This window comes from Corvus moneduloides, chromosome 28 (assembly GCF_009650955.1).
Source record: "Corvus moneduloides isolate bCorMon1 chromosome 28, bCorMon1.pri, whole genome shotgun sequence".
Taxonomy (NCBI): domain Eukaryota; kingdom Metazoa; phylum Chordata; class Aves; order Passeriformes; family Corvidae; genus Corvus; species Corvus moneduloides.
In genome coordinates this window covers 2,526,924-2,546,798 of record NC_045503.1, presented here as the reverse complement: position 1 = coordinate 2,546,798, position 19,875 = coordinate 2,526,924, and the positions used below count along the sequence as shown (strand labels likewise).

The window sequence follows — 19,875 nt, the reverse complement described above, 5'->3', positions numbered from 1 at the left end:
TGTTTATGGCAGCCAAGTGCTGTTCCTGTTCTGGGGGTTTTGTATCTCTGCAGTGACATTTTTAACAGGGTTTTCTTTTCACATACACAGTTATTTTATTGCCATCAAAACGTACTTCTTGGTCCTGCACTGCAGAGAGCGTCTTTGCTGAAGAATGCAGACAACAAAAATGCTGGAAATGCCACGTCCTAGACCTCGGTCTGGATCTGCCAAACATGATTTTCATATTTCGCATTTTTTCCACATCTTTTTTTTTTTTTCTATATGTCTGTCACTCCTCTTGCAGAAGGAACAATTCCCTCTGAAATAGGATTTCCTGCCAATTCTCCCTGCAGTCAGGCTGCTCTGTCCATACAGAACTTGGAGCAGTCTGATGGGTTTGACAGTCTAATTACAAAGGCGGGTTGAGCCTTTTATTGCACGTCGGGTCATGTGGAAGTGGAGTAAGGCAATAGGAAGGGAAAGTGGAATGGCCAAATAAAAGTTACCAGCAGAATTATCTGCAATATCAGACAGTCCCTTGGTGAACACTGAAGAGCCACATTCCTGGAATATAAGGATGGATATCTGAAATAGTTTTGACGGGGCCAAATAGTGATAGGAAAAGGGGGAACGGTTTTAAACGAAAAGAGGAAATATTTAGGCCAGATGTTAGGGAGAAATTCTCTACTCAGAGGGTGGGCAGGCCCTGGCACAGAGCAGCTGGGGCTGCCCCTGGACCCCTGGCAGTGCCCAAGGCCAGGTTGGCCGGGGCTTGGAGCAGCCTGGGACAGTGGAAGGGGTCCCTGCCCAGGGCAGGGGACACTGGATGGGCTTCAAGGTCCCTTCCAAGCCACACCATTCTGGGATTAATTCTATAATTCTGTGAACTATAGACTTCATTACTTAGAAGATAAGATATAATTCAGGTTCCCTTGTTCATCCTGAATGAAACCTTTGTAGGAATCTATTATCTACTTGATCTTGGGGCTTCTTGCTACCAGGAAATTTGAGTTATTAAGAGTGTGGGCTGTTTCAGGTCTGTCAGCAGGCTCCTTTTTTCCATCTATTATCTTATTTTCTGTGATAAAAACAAAAGTTGCTTCTCAACTAGTGCAGTTTAGAATTTGTGGCAAAATACCGACTTTGTGGAAAGTATATGAAACAATTTGGGTCCACTGAAGAGGACATAAAGCAGCAGATGGAAAGGATGACAGTCTGGAATAAATGACATTCAAAGAGCTGCTAAAGAAAGGTTCTGTGTGGAAATAATAAATTTCCACTGTTTTGGGTGTGATTTTTGGGGTTGTCCTGTGCAGAGCCAGGAGCTGGACTCGATGATCCGTGTGAGTCCCTTCCAAATCAGGACATTCTGTGATTTATTTTTTTTCCCCCTGTCATGTTGGGAAGCAGGTCTAGAGACAAAGGGATACAACAGGATCTCTCTTTAATTTCCCTGTGATTTATCTGGGGATAATTCTGGGACAGATAAGGGACAGGTAAGGAACTGAGGAGTTGCTTTGTTCCCGAGTACAAGCAGCACAACAAAGCCCTGAGAAAAACATTGCTCAGCCTGAAATGTCTTTCAACTGCTGTGAAACAGCACCGAGCACTCTCAGAGAGACCAGTGCCAGCAGAAATTCTGCAACTCTGAACATCTTCAAGGCAGGTTTGAATAACAAAGTTCAGAGGTGTGTGTGGGAAACGCTTTGTGATGTTTACTTAGGTAGAAATATTACTTAGCAACAGCTTCCTGTAATTTTTATGTGCTGGGAATTTCTATAACCATGAGCTTGGTTTTATTACCTTTGTATGGGAAAGGGGTCTCGAAGTGCTGAGCAGACTCAGCCAGCCTCAAGGGCAAGATATTTTTAAAGCTTCAAACACAAAGGAAATTCTTCCAGTTGCTACTACATGAAGTGGAAGTGCTCCTTTTATTTGGAGATCTGATAAGGGGTGGCTTTTTTTCTTTCCCTTGCTCTGACAAATGCCAGATGGAAGCTGACACCGGATAATCTCACTGGGGTGTCTGTGCTGACCCTGCCAAGCTACAGCTTTATTGAGGGCCTGTAGCTGGGGCAGTGGTGACACTTTGCCAGCACTGAGACATCCTAAACTAATTCACTTGAGCTTATGAAGAGTAGTTAAGACATTTATGCTGCTTGGGGTTGCAATACAGCCCAGAATTGGGGGAGAAGGGGTGGAAACAATCCCTCCGTACAAATGACTGTTTAAGGATATGCTCCTTTGGAAACACCAAACAAAACTGGAGAAGAAGCATCTGGAGTGGCTTTTCTCCACTGAGGTGGGGTGATGCAAGGCTGTAGGATTTCAATACAAAGGGTCTCAACTTGCTCAGAAATTCCCACATGTGCAGCTGAGCTGATGTTTCCTCAGGTTCTTCACTGCTGCACCTTTAATTAAATTCGGGGTTGGAAAGTGAAGATTTGTTGCTCCTGCCCCAAATCCCAAGCAGCACTTCAGAAGCAGCTGTCTGACCCATGTCATCTTTAGAAATGTAAATACACAGTAAATTCAGAGAATTCCTCCCCATAGTTAAGAAATCTGCATTCCTCTACAAAAATCTTGTCAAGGCAAAGGTTTTTGATGAGTTAAAAAGGACAGTGAGGTATTTTGCTGCTGATACAGTGAAAACTGAAAAAGTTTTCACCTTGTTTGGTTCAAGCTGCTGTTTTAATTCTTTCACCCTTAGCCTTTCCCCAAAACACTTGTTACTTGAGTTGGTGTCTGGGCCCTGGAGGAGGTGAGAGGAGTGCAGTGCCTCCCGTGCTGTGGTCCAGCACTGAAGATACTCAAGGTGTTCTTAAACCTCGGTTTGATCCTCAGCACTGACGTCGGCTCCTTGGGAGTTCCAAGGGTGCTTCAGGTAGAACTCTTCCCTCTTCAAGAACAGTTCCAAGTTACCTTTTTTTGCTTGACCAAGGGAGCCTGCACTACCCCTTGTTAGTTAAAAGCCAGGAGACTTGGCAGACACATTCTTCGGAAAATGCTGCTGTCTGGGTGTGCAAGGGGGAAGTCTGAGAGTGTAAAAAAACAAACAAACTGACAAACAAATAATGAGTGACAGAGTTAACATGTGGTGGTAATGTATGAATGAGAGAGCAGGAAATGGTTCACCTGGTGTGATGTGTTTGTTCAAGGAGAAGGAGATGTGTTTCATTCAGAGCAAATCCTGCTGGATGTTCAGGGTGCTTGGGTGCTGTAAGCAAGGACGAGGAGTTAGCCAGCTTGTATATTCTGTATGTTTTCCTCCCTTTACACCTCCTTCATGAAGGCAGGACAATGAAATTCTGCCTTTTAAATCTTTTAATTAATTGTAAAAGTATCCTAAATCGAGTGCAATTCCGATGCCCCTTCCCGGATTTAGGCAAAATGAGCAGAATGAATGTAAGCTATGTGATGGGACAACAGGCTTTGATTTTACAGGGGAGGAACTGGAAATCTTTGTTATTCAAGGCTGTGAAGGGATTGTGAACTGTTGGGTCTGTACAAAGAAGTGCATTCAGAGTGTGTGAGCAGACCAACTGAAATATGTCACTTGGCAAAGCTCTCTGAAACATCTCTCCCTATCAGGAATTGGATTTGACAGGGATTGCCTCTGTAAATAATTGCTGTGCTTAAAAAAATACCAACAAAACACAAAAACCCCAAAATAAAACACAAAAAAAGGTCAAAACCCCCCAGGTGTGACCAGCACAAAGATTGTTTCTAACTGAAAGGCTGAGGATTTCAGGACCTTTTGATTAATTACAGAGCTGGGGAATAACCAGCCGTGTCCTGGAGGAAGCAACACTCACCCTCCTCTCAGCTTGTAACAATAGCTGGGTACAAGTTCAATGATTAGGCTTCCCAATTATATCCTATAATTGTCTGCAAATTCCCACTGAGGGATGTGAATGAACTTGCTGGGATGTTTATGCTGCTTAATTAAGGCTGTTGGTTAGGTGGGAAAGAAAAAATGCTCAGAAAAAAAATGAAAGAAAAAAGTTGGGTCAGGGGAAGTTGTGGGGGTCCTGGCTGGGATTGCCTGCTTGGGATGAGCCTGTAGTTACTGCAGTTCCTGCTTTGATCCCAAGCTTTTGTCTGGCATTGCATAAGTGTGCAGGGAGATACTGGATCACAGCCATTGCCTTCATCTTTATCTCAGTTTTGTAGGTGAGGGTACTGAGGGGCACCGGGCTGACGTTGCTGGAGCGTTGTCGGCCTGGCTTTTCTTTTGGCTTGTGACACATAAAACAAACAGAGAATTAATTTTGGCTCCGTGCAGTGCTTAAATGCTGGCTGAGTACTTTAATGGTTTCATGTGAAGAGTCTGGATTCCTTGTGAATCTGGGTTTAAACTGACCCAGGCAGGACACTCAGAACCTGCTCGTGTCCAGAAAGTTTTATAACTGGAGTTGGATGCTCTGTACTAAAAAGGAGCTTCTGTACCCTCAATAGGAATTCCTTAATTTGAGACTGTGTTTATTTCCCTGCCTCCTGGGCACCCTGAGAGATGAAGGCTCTGAGGAAGAAGATGTTTTGAAGGAAATGCCAGCAAAGGGTTGGAAAGAAAGTCCAGTTAGAATAGCATTCAGCAGAATGTTGGGATTAATTCTCTTCAGCATGTTTCTAAAGAACTCAGGGTGTGTGTGGTTTTGGTGCACTCCAGGAAAAAGAAATGCGGCCTTAATCTTGTGTATCAGGTCAGAGGTGCCCTTTTCCAAGGATGCCAAGAGCTGCTGCTCCATTGGAATTATAACTTGGGCAGTTTCAGCTTTTGCAGAGCTCAGCTCCCACGAAGCAGCCACTGAAGCACTGGCAGGTGCTGGACAGGTGAACTGTCAGGAATTGTGACCCTTCTCAGGAATTATGCCTTGTTCATAGGCATAAAGAGGCTGCCAGGTATTTAGCAAGATTGATCTGATGAAGAGAGTATAACTTGCAAGGCCTTTTTAGTCTGTTTTCAGACTTCTGGAGGCTTCTGGAGTTGCACACGTCGGACTCTGGTCACTTGGGACTCCCCAGGATCCGTGCTGGTGTGTGGCCACAGTGGAATTTCAGGGCCCTGATGTGATGAGCTGAGCCTGAGCTCGTCTTACAGCACAAGACTGATGGTTTTTAAGTCAGAGTTAAGGCAACTTAGGGAGCAGGTTTGTCAGAGATCAGAGAAAACACCTGCAAGCTGAGCAGCAACATCTGCGGTTCTGCCTTTCTGCTCCCTCGTGCTCCTCTCGGCTCACTTTGGTCTGATGCCTGGGCACAATTCCTCATTTAGTGGTTTTTAAAATGTGGATTGTCTGGGGCAGGGAGGGAGGAGGCTGGTCCCAGTGTGTTCATCAAAACAAAGCGTGCTGGACTGTAGGGTGTGAGGAAGGGAAGGTTCATGGGGCAAGGGAGCAGGCAGGGTTTGGAGCTGTGAAGCCATAATTTCCAGACCAATTTTGGATGTTTTTCTCTGGTTTTGTAGCTGTGGGAGTTTTAATTATGCTGAGAGCACACAGCATTATTGCAGTGCAAGGCTCTAACCCCGTGGGCAGGGGTCCCAGGGCAGGAGCTTGGGCTCTCCACAGCGTTCCAGAGGTGCAGGAGCAGACCCTCCTTCCCTGCCAAGAGGAAGGAGTTGGGTGCTGGGATGTGACGTTCTCATGTGGCACTTTGATGACACAAAATGGGGCTGTCTGTTTGCTGGCTGATTTTCCCCCATTGATGTGAAGAGCCCAAGCCTGACACTGGGTGTTCCAGGGATGGATTATTTGGTGTCTGTGGCAGAGCTGCTGAACTTGGCAGTGTCACTTCCGATAACATGAGTGAGACGCTGTCAGCTTCTGAGTTGTTTGCTCTGAAATATCTGCAGGAACTGGGAGTTCACTCAGCAACCTGCAACAAAAAAGTCAAGTTCCAGCTATTGCACTGACCTGGGCACCGGGAAATCCCTCACGCAGAGGCTCCAGACAAACTCTGTTGTATCAGCAGCGTTTTATGATTGATAAAGTACATAAAGAATGTTTGCACTTGAAGGTGGGCTTGATTAGAAAATCTCAGGAATTTTGCAGGAAGCCTTAGCCCTGTGTGTTGGTTTCCCAGGAGTAAGGCATGTGCAATTCCATAGACATCACAGGATAACAAAGCATTTTTCTGTTTCCATTTTCAACTTCATTAAGCGCATCCGTGTTGCGTTACGGCACTGCAAGGATTTTAATACTTCATGAGCAATGAAAAGATTCATTAAAATTTGAGTATCAGACAAATGTTCTTCTTGTCTTTTCTGAGAAGACAATCCAATTATACTCTCTGGTTAGTGCAAACATAGAGCAGTGATTTAATGAAATGAACAGGGTTGTTGTTTTCAGGTCTTCGGTCTTTTCTGAATGTCATCTTTCTGAAGTCAGGCTGATTGCACTGATGTGTTTACACAGCTTCAGTTCGGGATGGAGGAGTCCAAGAGCTCCCTCTAAGTACCCCTCAAAAGCTCCCAAAAGCCAGAGAGGAAATGGAGCTCCTCAGTGTGATGTCTGACTGTCTGAAAGTCTCGCCCAGTGGAGCCTTAACAGGGCTTAAAGGAATAAGGCTTTTGTTTTAAAACAGTACTTGAAGTGAAGCCTTTAAAGCTCAACAAACTATTTCTCTGTTCATTCAATTCTGTGGATTTTAGGCTGTGGGAATCTGCGTGCTCTGTTTCTGGCAGAGGGGAGCATCGCACATGGGACAGTCTTACCTGGAGACTTAAGGAAAAAGCAATTTATGTAGAAACTGGTGCTTTGTCTGAAACAACTTCTTACCTCATCAGCGTCTCCACAATTATTAAATAGGCTAAAGAAATGCCATGTGTAGATTTTCCTTAAGCTTCTCTTCCACACTCCACTAACCTTATCTCCAGAGCTGCTTAAATAATTTGTGTAGTGTTTGGCTGCTCTCTCAGTGCTTGGATATCGAGTTTCTAGTCCACAAAACCAGTCCATTCGAACTGGGTATCTGCATCGAGCGTCAGTTTTTGTTCTGGGAAATACGAAATGTTCTCCTTTGAGCCTGTACAGTGTGTGAATTTGGTGGGTGTGATAAGAAAAACGTCCCCGTGTTTTGCATGGCTCCGGCGGCGAAAGGAGGAGCAGCCGCGTGATGCTTCTTGCTCATCAGCAGCAGGGAAGAGCCTGTTGTTTTTCCACATGCTCTAATCTGTGATAACAAAAAGAACTTCAGATTGTGTTTTTCAAACACGCTGCGGGTCTCTTGGTGCTCAGATTTGCCAGTGACTCTCTCTGCTGTGGGAACACGTCCGTCCACCCAGAGCCTGATTTGAAGTGGCTCGGGTTCAAATCCGCGCCTTGTTTTGGTGCTGGAGGAGGCTGAGCAGGTCTCAGCAATCAGCTGAAACCAAGTGTTCTGCTTTGCTCTGGGTGTTCTGCAGAGGGCTGAGTGCTGGATGTGGACTGGGGTATCGCCAGTCTCTTCCTGGCGCTGCCAGGGGTTAGGCCCCTCTTTGTGACTTCCATCAACTTCGGCTGGCCAGTGAAGGAAGTGCCTCGAGGCAGAATTTAACTTATGGGTGGGTTTAGACAAACAGCCATCAGAAATGTCATAGGTAGAGTATTCGAGGTGGCCTCAGACAGGTTGGATGGACTGGGTGGCATCTCCAAAGCTCCCTGGGCTCCCTTCCATTGGCAGATTGATTCCAGTGCTGGCAGCTCTGAGCTGAGACCTGAAACCTCCAGAGTTTGATGAAGAAAAAGACTCTTTGTCCCTGGAGAAACTGATACGGCTTCGGGTTACTTGTAGAGGAGAATCCCATCTCTTTTTCTTGCTAGATAATGCTGGTTTGTGTCATTTTTTTCCCCAGAGGCCTCTCTCTGTTGTAAGGCGATTTCCACACTGGTTTCCCCAGTAACTGCCCCGTGAGGGGATCCGTGGCTGTGGCATCAGTTAGAGAGCTCTGAATAGTCCTAATTGCTCTGCAGTGGACAATGCTGATGGCAGCTGGTGATTAGACCATATCTGAGTCCCGTGCTGATAAAGTGAAGGTTTTTAGCACTGTGGCACACGCCTGCAGGGGTGGGGGATGTCAGCAGATCCTGTTCCTGCCTGGCCCAGCACAGCTTCACCGATGGATAATGGGACTTCAGCTATTCCTGCACTTCCCTGTGACCTCAGTGACAGTCAGTTTTATTTTAAGAGCTTTCCATGGTATGAAATAAAGCAGAATTTTCACAATTCTGACCATTGACAGTTGGAGCCATCAAGTATTGTGGAAGAAGGATTAAGAATCCAAGATCGCCCCTGAGTTCAGTGTAACTTTGAATGATTCAGTTCCCCTGTCTCTGGCCTTGTTGAGATGGCACAACTAATTTGGCATTAAATACCTTCAGATTACAACTTTCTCTTGCACAATTTACAAGGAGAAATAAATTAACGGCCTCCAAGGGTGGTTTGTGCAATGTAGTTAATGGTTTTTGTACTCGTCTCCAGCCGTTTGGTTTTCCTCAGGGTTGTGTTTGTGTGACTTTTGGTCATTTTTATCATTTCTCATTTGGCATCTGGGTTAGAGCAGCAGAGGGATGTGGCACAGTCACAAAAAACTCCAGGGATCAGTGTGTTTGTAAGGAGAAGCTGTTAAGCCAGTGGATATCTGGATAACTGGGAAGAGCCAAGCTGGATAATTTGTGCAGTGCCACATATTCATATACAGTGAATTACTTGAAAATGGGCATTGCTGGTATGCCAAGGATGACGAGGGCGAGTAGTAAATAAAAATACATTGCACATTGCTTGGCTCTGCAGGCAAACAGTATCTATTTCAGTCCTGCTAAGGAAATTCTTCTGCCTCGAAATAAACTGTGGCGAGTGTGTGTAGAGCTTTGGGCAAACTGGGGAGGGTGTGCAAAGGAATGGGCAGGAGCTGAGGAGGCCACAATGGCTTGAGGGGTTGAGAGAATTTTATGTGGGTGCACAGAATTGATGGGTTTGATACTGGTAACGAGATACTGCATCCATTTCTCCTTTTCACAGTTCAGATATTGCTTTGGGAAAAATTACTGTATGTTCAGGGAAAACTGAAGTGACACCTGTTAAGTGAAGGAAGGCACAGTACAGTGTGGAGCTCGGGGTGTATCCATGTGGGAAATAAATGGAGGATGGATGGGTCAGTGCTGCTGGTGAGCCTGGATTTGGGCAGCTTGTTAAGTGACTGTGCACTGAGCAGTTTGTGCACCTTGGTAATTTCAGGAAAATAAATAAATCTGGTTGGTAGAGCCAGTTAGCTCTGCTTCCTGGGAAAATCCACCTTTCTTTGCACGACTGGCAAAGGTGATGCTTTGCCTTGCTCTCTCTCCTCATCCTCTCTGGGAGGCGAGGCAGGAAGGGGGATCTGGAGTAAGAAAGGGGGATCTGGAGTGAGCCCCGTTCCTTTTTTCTCTCTGTTTGTTTTCAGTCTCGTCACCCACAAACACAAAGTCGGTTTCAGTATCGATGTTTACAATTCATGACTGTGCCGTGAAATCTGCCCAGATTAAAATCTTAACCTCTGCCTGACATTTCTGTGTAGATCATTAGTTATCAGCATAATCTCCTTGTGGTTAATCTTATACTTCCGCCCATTCCATTGCCTGTCTGAGTTATGGAGAGCTCCATTTTTGCTGTAAACCGTGCCTCTGTTTTGGTGTAGTTGTTGTTTTCTGTGTCCGGATTACATTTATGTAACGTATCTAAAATTCCATCTTTCCTCATCCCCACGTGTCAGCATAGCTTTCGTTCTTTCATGCCTTGTTTACTACAACATCCTTCCCCGTGGCCTTGAGGAAAGGAATCTTGTCCCTCCCTTATCTCTGCAGAAAGCAGAGCTTGGACGTTTTGCCTCGTGCCTTGATTGTATCATCGCTCCTCATTTACAGGACGGGCTTTGTAGGTAAAATAACTCGTGTTTGGAAAAATCAGATGGACTTTGGTTTTAAACCATCACCAAGTCCTTGTGTGTATCTCCACTTGTCTCTGTTTCTTACATACCAGCTCCTAGAATCATAGAATCATGGAATATCCTGAGCTGGAAGGGACCCACAAGGACCATCACTTATTTTTAGGACATGCCTGGACCACTTTCCTGTGATTTGGGTATTCTGGGGTTGCAGTGAGCAAGCAGGTTTGGCAGGAGGAGGTTAAAGGGAACAGGGATGTTTACAAGATGCTGTACGTTGGAGAGTAATAAATAGTTAAATATTAACATGAAGCTTTCATGAGGCTCCCAGGTGGCATCAACTGTTGAATGATAACACCAAATCCTTGGGTTGTAATAAAGATTGAAATTTAACAAACCATAACAACAGGAAAACAACCTTATTTTTGTGAGTAAAGTTATGATCAAAGCTTTACAGGGAAGTGCCCCAAATTAACGTTAAAGATTCTGGTCTTGGTCTAAATTACAAATTATCTCTTCTGCTGTACAGAATGAAATACAATCTTTTGCCTGAAGATGTGGTGTCAGTTTTGGGGCTGGCATATTAAGAAAACCCAGCCGCCAAGCAGAGGTGGGTGGTTATTTCTGATCCCTGACACTAAGCTCCCGTGTAATTTTGAACACAAAGTACAAGGAGCAGGCTTGACCTGCTTGCCAGAGAATGGCACAACAGCACTGTTGTAGACACCGGGTAAAGTATTTACAGCTTCTGGTCGCTATCCTGGTGTGCACTTTGTGACACTTGTCCCACCTTTAACAGTTGCTGCTGTGTTTTCAGATCGAGCTCGGTGTTTTGGTAGTTTGAGCTCTATGGCCAGCAGCTTTGCTTGATTTCTGCAAGTTGTTTGTACCTGTGTGGGGAATCGGCTCAATTGGAAGGTGCCAGGAGGATGAAAACAGACCTAGTCTTGAGTTTTAATTTCTTTATTAATTCTTTTTTTTTTCAGCGTGAGGTGCTTTGCTCTGTAAGTTCAGTTCCCAAGGGGCTTGGAGTCCTGGTGTGAACACCACTGCTTAAAATACACAAAAGGAAAACGTTTATTTGATCTTTGTTGTGTCTGGGCAGTATTAGGGACACTTAGGTGGGAAACATCCAGTCCTCTGTGTAAATAGTTGGGGCGACGGAGGAGAGCAGGAGTGAAAACCTTCAAGGGAGAGCAACAGAAAGGTCTAAAAAATACATGAAAAGGAGAGCTTGTCCTGAGGGTTCAGTGGAAGAAAAATAAGGGCCTTTCGTAACTGAGGTTTGTAGCCCAAGAAGTCCTGTCCCCAAAAATAAGAGATGATACTGGGCTGTTGAACTCCATCCATTGGATCTGAATTTACACAGGACTTTGTACACCTGGGCACAGGCTCTGCCTTGTGCCTCGCTGTGGAGCTGGAGAAGCTCATTTGCAAAGGTTGTCACTTCCTAAGAAGATAAAGAACGAGTGACCAAAGGCATTGTGGGTCTGTTGAGGTTGATGTCTCCTCCAGGCTTCACCACATTAAGATGAATTATGTATATTTTGTATGTTACATAAGTAAAACATGTGTGTATACATATGTGCGAGCTCCTCTTAGCATGTTTCCCATATTCCTTGGCATAATTCACCCAGGAGTAAATATGTATTTGCAGGGAAATGCCCCACTAGCAGGTGTAGTGCAGAAGATAATGAATTACTCCTCAGTTTACACAGCAGAAGGTTGGCACAGAGGAGGCTGTTTCTGGAGAGATCTCCTGTTATCTGCCCCTTTCCTCTGTAAACAACTGAGCTCAACCTTTCTCGTATCTCCATTCAACAACTTCTTCCACAGACCTCCACTATCACAGCTGGACAAGGTGGCACACGACTCCAAACTCTTTTATCTTGTCTAAACTCACATTTGCTGATCCTCCCAGGTCCAGCATCGCCGTGGGCTTCAGCCGTTCCTGGCGGGAAGCGGCCGAACCCCGGCCCTGGTTTGGAATATCTGAGCCATTCCGTGTAGCTCCACTTGAGCACGTAATTTGTGGAAGGGTTGGGAGGAGAAACAGTTTTTTTTCTTATCCTTACTGATAGATGAGATAAGAGGTGTAATGTTGTCCTGAGAAATGTCAATGGGAAGAGTTTCCTTGACGTTGTAGTAAGTGTGTTGTTTTTGGAAGTCACTGTCCATGGGAAGGGAGGCACCTGCAGTTAATTTTATCTGTTCCTGTGTAAATACAGACCTCCTAACGTTCCCAGCTCGCAGTTCAGAGGGGTCATGGCATTATGTACTGTAATATCTTATTTTATAAATAACACTTTATTTTAGTGCTGGTTGTAAAATCTGGGATTTATTTGGCACTTGCTCTTTCCCGAGCTGGTGGTGAGAACTGCAGCCCTTTGTTGTGGGTTACAGCACTTGAGTCGATGCCTCTTGGAAGGGTTGTTCCTTGGTTGTCTTTGGGGAAAAGTGAGGGATAAGTGTTGTTAGAGCAGCTGAGCTCTGGGAATAAGTGACATCAAATTTGCTTGAGCATCTTGTGATTATTTCCTGAATTTTGCTTGACCACTGCGGCCCATGCCGGACATTGCTGGCAGGATTTTGGTATCACTGTGTTAACTTCTTATTTTTTGTTCTCTTCTAGTTACTCCATTTATTTTGTAGATTCAGGAAGGGCTGGGGGAGCTGCTGTTGTTTGTCACCAAGGAGATCAAAAGTCCTTGTGCTTTTTACAGTCCACTGGACCTCTCCAACTCTGTCCTTCCCAGGCATGTTTCTGCCTCTGTGGTGCCCTGGGAGCAGTGTGTCCAGTGCAGCCCAAGTCTGCTGCTGGTGGGGTTTGGGGTTTAGGTTTCTGCCTCTCTGGTCCCCGTGACATGAAGAAATAACTGAAGGAATAAGCCAGAGTGCAGTGGGGTTTGCAGCACATTGGGTTTTTTGCAGCAATCCTCTGTCCACATACTCTGCTGTGGGTTTTAGATTTATTTTTTACTTAAGTCTTCACCAGACACAGTTTTGCTTAATTTAATAGCTCTTTTCAGCCTTATGATACATTAATGCACTGGGATTAGGTGTTGTCTTGATGTGTTCAGATCAAATAAATGCTCACAAGAAAATAGATGATCATGAGTGAAAAAATTAAAAATAGGTTTAGGGATAAAAATTACATTTATAGGACAAATGGCATTTAACAACTTATTGAATCAGGGTACTTCTTGACCAGAAGGGAATGACTGAAAGAGCAAAAGCGATCAAGTCAAAAATACTGTTTGTGTACAACAGGATTTCATACATCATTTTATAGGGAGTAAGACCCATATGGATTTCCATAGCAGCAATGCTGCTCAGCACTTGCAGCAGGAAACAAGCCCAGGCTCTGTAGTACTAAATTAAGATCACATGCTTGCAACACACTGAGGAGTTACTGCCGGGGGCGATTAGTCCTTGGGTTTCCTTTTTTTTCTTTCCCCTTTCCTTGTTGGTTTTGTTTTTGTTTAGAACCACAAGAACCCATTGCTGCGGAGGTCACTGCCGTGACTGTACCGTTAGGAAATGAAATTACAGTTCCCTCTGCAGCTGTAACTCAAGTAGGACTCTGTGTGTGGATAAATTTATATGTCACATCTCGCAGCCATTTACAGTAAGAGGGGGAAAAAAGCCACGGGGACGTGCAGAGCGCTGCGATCCTGTTTCTGTGGGGCTCTGGCTTTGGGTTCTGTGCGTGTGCCCGTCGTCTAACATGACACCAGCCCAGCCCTGGCACCAGGGCAGCCGTGTCACGGCCAAAACAAGCCATTTTCAGCCGTGGCAACGCCGGCTTCGTGCCGGCTCCCTCCTGCCTTCCCCTCCCGCTTATAAACACCCCGCGCGAATCAAATGCTGAAAAACCCATGGCAGCCCTTCAATTGCATTAAATTGCATTAGGCTGATGAGGTTTCTGCGTGGTGGTGGGAGGCCAGGGCTGGCTGGGGAGCTGGCAGGGTTAAGGCTGTTTGCCTTGTGCAGATAGCGGGCGGTTGGGTTGGATGCCTCCCCTGCGCAGGCAGCAAATGCATTGGCTGAGGTTGAGGGCGGTTCTCCTGCCGCAGTTGTTTTGTGTCCTGGACTCCGTTGGATCTGGAGCCTCCTAATTGCCTTGTCTGTAATCAAAATAGAGTTTGTGTAAGCCAGGGGAGAGGAGCTGATGGTGCGAGGGGAGCTTGCTGCTCGTCACCAGCTCGGCCGTTGGACACTGGACACCCGTGGTGGCCCAGGCTGCCTCCACTGACCCCCGTCCACACACACAGGCCTTGTTACTGCACTGTAAAAAGATCAGATTTATTCACAACAGATCAGTCCCAAACCCATGTGGTGCCTGGACAGCACATGTGCAGCATTTTGATGTTTGTATGTGTGGTTTAGAATTTGTCCTTAATGAACCGTGTTCCTCTTACCCAACCCAAACCACCACCTGTGTGAGCACCCAGTTCAGCTCACCCAGGATGTTGCTATTTAAACCCACCCGGTGGCAGAGAATCCCAAAGGAACAGCAAAACTTCATCCTGAGTGGTGTTTTTCTCCTTCTTTCTCAGACAATTCACCGTTTTATTAACAGTAAACAAGAAAAAAGACCTAACACCGAAGTTTTTAACAGCTTAATGCTTAATTGACTTGCCTGTTAAATACGGATCTCCTGGTTACCTGTGCTGGCTCGGGAATGTGTTTACAGTATCAGTGTGTTTAGTTTCCACCTGGAGCACGGGGAAGTGGTGAAACACGGGAGCGATCCACGGAGGTAGGAATTCCTTTGCGCTGACTCCGCGGCCGCCTGTCCCCCCCAGCTGGGCCTCAGCAGCACGAAGAAATGTCCCTTTGAATCTCTAATCAGAAAGGTTTGGAAAAGGCATTGTTTCCTCAGTCTTGGGAGCCACGCTAGCAGCGAGTTAAATATTTATTCGCCCCTGGAACAACAGGTTTGAGCCTCTTGTGTCGCTGCGCTTCTCCCCGGGTTCGTTAACGTTGGGCTCTTTGTCAGCTTTGGGACAGGGATTTTAAACACCCAGCTCCTACAGATCTGCTGAAGATGTGTCGTGGCTGTGCTGGGCAGCTTTGTCCTGGTGCTGGTGCTGAAGCCATGGCCCTGCAGCAGCTTTTGTGGAGCAGTGTGGTGGCTTCTGCCCCTACCCAGAATGGCTGTTCCTTTGTCTCTCACTTGGGTTTGTGGAGCTCCCTTTGGACTTTCCGTGAGGAATGGAGAGAGTCACTTTTTTCCCTGTGCTGAGAGCAGGGCCCTGCATTGTCCAAAAGTCTCACACAGCCTTAAGAGAGGCTGGGGGGTGCGGGTGTCATGTCTGAACCTTCCCTGAGCCTCCTCCCCACGTGTTGCAGAATGTGCCACAGCTCCCAAAAGTGCCATCTGAGAGTCACAGAACACCCTGAGTTGGGAGGAACCCACAAGAATCATCAAGTACAAACACCCCAACAGTCCCACCCTACGCACCCCTGAGAACCTTGTCCAAACTCTCCTGGAGCTCTGGCAACCTTGGGACCCTGACCATTCCCTGGGGAGACAATCTTTTCACGCAAAAAGGCAAATCTCTGGGCCGTGGTAATTACTGGGGTCTGCAGACCTCGGTGGAGAAGGGTAATGAGGTGCACAAAGCTATGCAGTGTTGTCCTGCAGTGAAAGCACAACGTGGCAGTGAAAAACCCAAACAAAACCCGTATTTCTGGCCCGTCTGAATCACATAACCTGGAGTACCAGTTGTAGGAAGACGTAGTGAAGATACTCTGGAGAGGTTTTACACGACTTGAGGTGCTCTCTAAAATGCAGACTTCGATAATGTCATGACATCTGTTCAGGGTCTTGGGTAATGAGGATTTGGACAAAAAGGTGATTGACAATTTCTGGTCTTGAGTGCTTAATGGAAAAAGAGCTGTTGCCTTGGGGCCTTGCTTTCTTCGAGCTGTCTTTGAGACATCAAAAGCTCGTGGAACAGGAAAAAGAGAAACGTTAAGAACGGTTTAAAAATAGTTTAATTGTATCTTCTGAAAACTTTAGAGTGAAGACTTTAGGCGGTGTCTGCCCTGTGAATACTTGCAGCTGAGTTCAAAATGTGTAAATAAGCACAGGGCTTTGAAGATTAGTTTCCATAACAAATTAAATAAAAATATTGTGTGACAGAATGTTAAGTAGGTGCCATGTGTCACCGGGTGCTTTGCATCAGGGCCGGCTTTTCCCGATTACCTGTCTGCTCCACTGACTCCTTGGAAAACAAATGCTGTCCTTTGGGTACTTGAAACTTTGTAGTTCTTGAGCATGAAAGAGACACGGGAAAACTCCCCTGTGGAGGAAATGCTGGTGAGGAACACTGGGAATTGTGCTGGCAGCACTCGCCCTCCAGTTCCCACAAACCGTTCCTGCATTTGCCTCAGCATTTGCTTCCCAGCTGGAAGCTGACCCTGCTCCAGGGAGGAACCAAGCAGTGCAGGATTCCTTGCAGGACATCTCTGTGTCAGGGGAGGTGTGGGAGAAGCAGCCCAAGCTTTCCCCCTGCTCATAAACCTTGATATTCCAGGCTGGAATTAGTAAGTTTGATAGTGTTTTGGACTGAATTCTGGAATTTTCTGTTGTAAATATTTCTAATAAACGGCAGCCAGGACACCTGTTGCTAGACTGTGCTCATCTATGGCCTGGTAAGGAATGTATAACCATTTAAAACATCCATGTATAACCTGGCTTTTAAAACAAGCTTCTCATTTTGTATTTAGTCTAATGCAAGGTGTTATCTGCTGCTGTTTGGCTGTTGAATTTCAATCAGGTACTATTTGTGACAGGTTCACAAAATAAGACCTGTTGCTAGAAAAGGACAAAAAGTTGCTCAGCCTGAAAGGAAATTAATTTGAATGGATTTTTTTTGCAATGGATGAGTGGTGCACAGAGAAAACACCTGCAGTGAAGGGCTAACACGGAAGCAGTAAGATATTGGAGATTAAATTGTCCTTGTGGTAGAATTTCAACGTTATCCATTTCATATTTCTTCAAGGGATTTTATCGGGCTGGAGCAGACCAGAGGTTGCTCATCTTTACTACCTCATCTACTGCTGCTTATTCCAAGAATGGCATTAACAGCTTTAACACACTTAATTCTGCAATCCCTTAACATGGGGCGGAGGAGGATTTTCTTCCTAACACAGCTGGGGATTGGATCATCCAAACATGTTGTGCTGTGGATCCCACATGCTGCTCCTTTAGCTGGATAAAACCAGACCACGTTCCACTGCTGGGCTGCTCAAATGCCTTAACCAGAAATTAAAGACAACATTTCACCTCTGGACATCGCTGTGTCCAGGACCTCCCAAATAAAGCCCCTCCTGCCTTGACACTGAGTATTGGACAGAAAGCTGGGGAAATTTTGAGGCAGATGGTGTTAGTTCAGGATTTATTGCTGTCTCCCTTCTCCAAGGAGCTGCTCAGGTGCTCCCTCAGACACAACACTGGTTTGGTGAGGACAAGGGGATGTCTTGATCTGCCTCTTGGCAATTCACAGCTGGATCCCAAAGGCTGTGAGGATAAATCCAGGTCCCTGTCCCCCATCTAAAGCCCTTCCTCCTGCTTCTAAAGCCCTGCTTGGCGTTGGGTGTTTGCTCTTGGAGTGCTGATTTCAGCTCTGTTCTCTTCCCTGATGGGAAGTTCTGTGGCGTGTTCTGGATTACAGAGTTGGATTTAACCAGTTCAGCCTCGTTTGAACAGCTCAGACTGAGTGTGGAGGTGCTGAGGGGCAGGACTGACCTTCCCCCTGGAGCTTCTCTGGGTTTGTTCATCCTGCCCTCCCACTCTTCCCCGAGTTACTCACGGTGTTTGCTCCGAGCTGTGCCCGCTTGGTTTCCAGTTCAAAGCCCAAACCGCTCGTTAAAGGTGTTGTGGGGCGCTAGGTAATGAGTAATTAAAAAGAAAACCATAAAAACCTCAAGCAATAACACTTGTGGGTGCCCTTCTTTGTGGACTTGTTGGGAGAGTCACTGAGAAGCTCATGTTGGTGCCAGGGCTTCCTCCAGGAAGCCAGGGACAGGGTGATAGACAGATGGGAAGCAAATCCTAATGGAGCCAAAGGGTTGTGTAGAAGTGCTGTTGGACGTGTTAGTTGCAGTTCTGCTGTAGGAAACTTCAGATTCTTAAACTGAGAAGCAAGAATCTTCTGGCTGAAACTGCCTGTGCCAGGCTGGGAAGCTCTTGCTGTGGAGTCTCATCACTCCTGAGCTTCAGAAATAACATTGGAGTCACCAAGGCTCTCCTGAAGGCTCTTAGTGCCAGACCGAGGGAACAGGAAAACTCAGTTTCCTTCTTTTGAAGATGGGCATTGATGAGTTATGAGGGTGAATGGTAACACTCCTCAAAAACGTTCTTAAAATGTGGAATTTACACTGAAAGGTGGAGATGAGGCAGAATTCACGCTGACAAGTGGAGATGAGGCAGATGCCTGCGCTCCATGGTTGCCCCTTTGCAAAGGGAGTTCCCAAGGCGAGCAGGACCAGGTGTCACAAGCTCTCAGGGTCACGCACGGCCGGGCTCTCCTGTGACACTCACCTGCCTTTGGTGTTTTCCCTTGCCAGTCTGTCCCCCTGCCTGCAAGTCGCAGGGCTGCACCTCGGACGGGCAGTGCTGCCACAGCGAGTGCCTCGGGGACTGCACGGAGCCCAACGACCCCGACAAGTGCGTGGCCTGTCGCAACTTCTACCTGGACGGGAGGTGCGTGGACAACTGCCCCCCCGGGCACTACCGCTTCGAGGGCTGGCGCTGCGTCACCTTCAGCTTCTGCCAGGAGCTGCACAACAAGTGCAAGAACGCCCGGGAGTCGGGGTGTCACGTCATCCACAACAACGAGTGTGTGCACGAGTGCCCCTCGGGCTACATCATGAATTCCAGCAAGTGAGTACTTGCTCTGCAGGGGACAAAACTGGGGGGGGCAGCTGGGCTGGGCTGGGCTTTCCTCCTCCTTGAACACGGGGTTTGGGTGTTGTGTCATGGCCAGGAGAAGTTTCTGGTGTTGGAGTATCTGTGGCAATCACCTGGTCTACTTTAATATGATTTACAAAGTAATACCTTGCTAATTCAAGCCATTAAAAGCTCTCTCTGCCATGGGCTGGTAGTTTATTCTTCCCTTGGCTTCCCTTGCTTACCTCTCAAGTTTGGAAAAAGTGGGAAAGGGAGATGGAGAGAGGACAAGGAAGAGCATCCTCAAGCTGGAAGGGTCTCTCTGTAATGGCGTGGGAGGAGGGAGGTGGGCAGTGGAGAGGCTTTAGCAGCCCTGCTTCCCTCCCCTCTGGAGCAGCCTCAGGCCAGGGAGCCGGGCTGGAAAGGCACAACAGGGAGAGGTCATGGCTAATGAAGAGAGCGCAGCGTCCTCTGAGTGCTCGTTCTCAGAGTATCTGTCCCTCATGCCTGTAATTACTTTCATTGAGCAGGTTCAAGCTGTGCCAGACATAAATGCGCAATGTAACAAACAAGTGTAGCACGAATCGAAGCAGGGAGCAGCCGTTCTGTCTATTCCCAGGGGGTTTTGACAAAGGAATAAGGAATTAAATAATTTATGTTGCTGAGCTGTTTATCACTGCAAACTTGGTTGTTTGTCCCACAATACCATTCTATATTGTGATGAGTCAGATTTCCTACGAATATTGGTCACTTTGTGCTCACATGTGTTTGCTCCTGCCATAATAATTTCAGGGAATTCACTCTCAACGAGACTTTTTATGCCATTTCCTGTTTTGCTTTTCGACAGAATGAACAAGCAGCCCCCAAAGTAGCTGGGCTGCTTGTGCAACAACCCCATGGCCTCTCCTGTGCTGTTCCAGGCTGCTGCCAGTGGGACCTCACAGCTCTGCTCCCTGCTTTTCCTAGAGCATTTCTCTCTCTGAACTAGTTGGGAACACATTCTTGTGGTGGTGTGACCAGGGCAAGCCATCAGCTCGTACTATCTAAGCAGTATTTCCCCAGAGCACAAAGCGCATTCTTGCCTTTTTTA

The 19,875-nt window shown here is 46.5% G+C and overlaps 1 protein-coding gene across 1 annotated transcript in view; it reads left to right on the top strand.

Annotated features, from left to right (window-relative positions):
- Positions 1-19,875, top strand: part of INSR (insulin receptor) — a 56,067-nt gene that overhangs the window by 12,438 nt on the left and 23,754 nt on the right. The window contains exon 3 of the mRNA XM_032092367.1: positions 18,464-18,779. Within this exon, the coding sequence (XP_031948258.1) occupies positions 18,464-18,779 (316 nt within the window). The remainder of the gene's footprint in view (positions 1-18,463; positions 18,780-19,875) is intronic.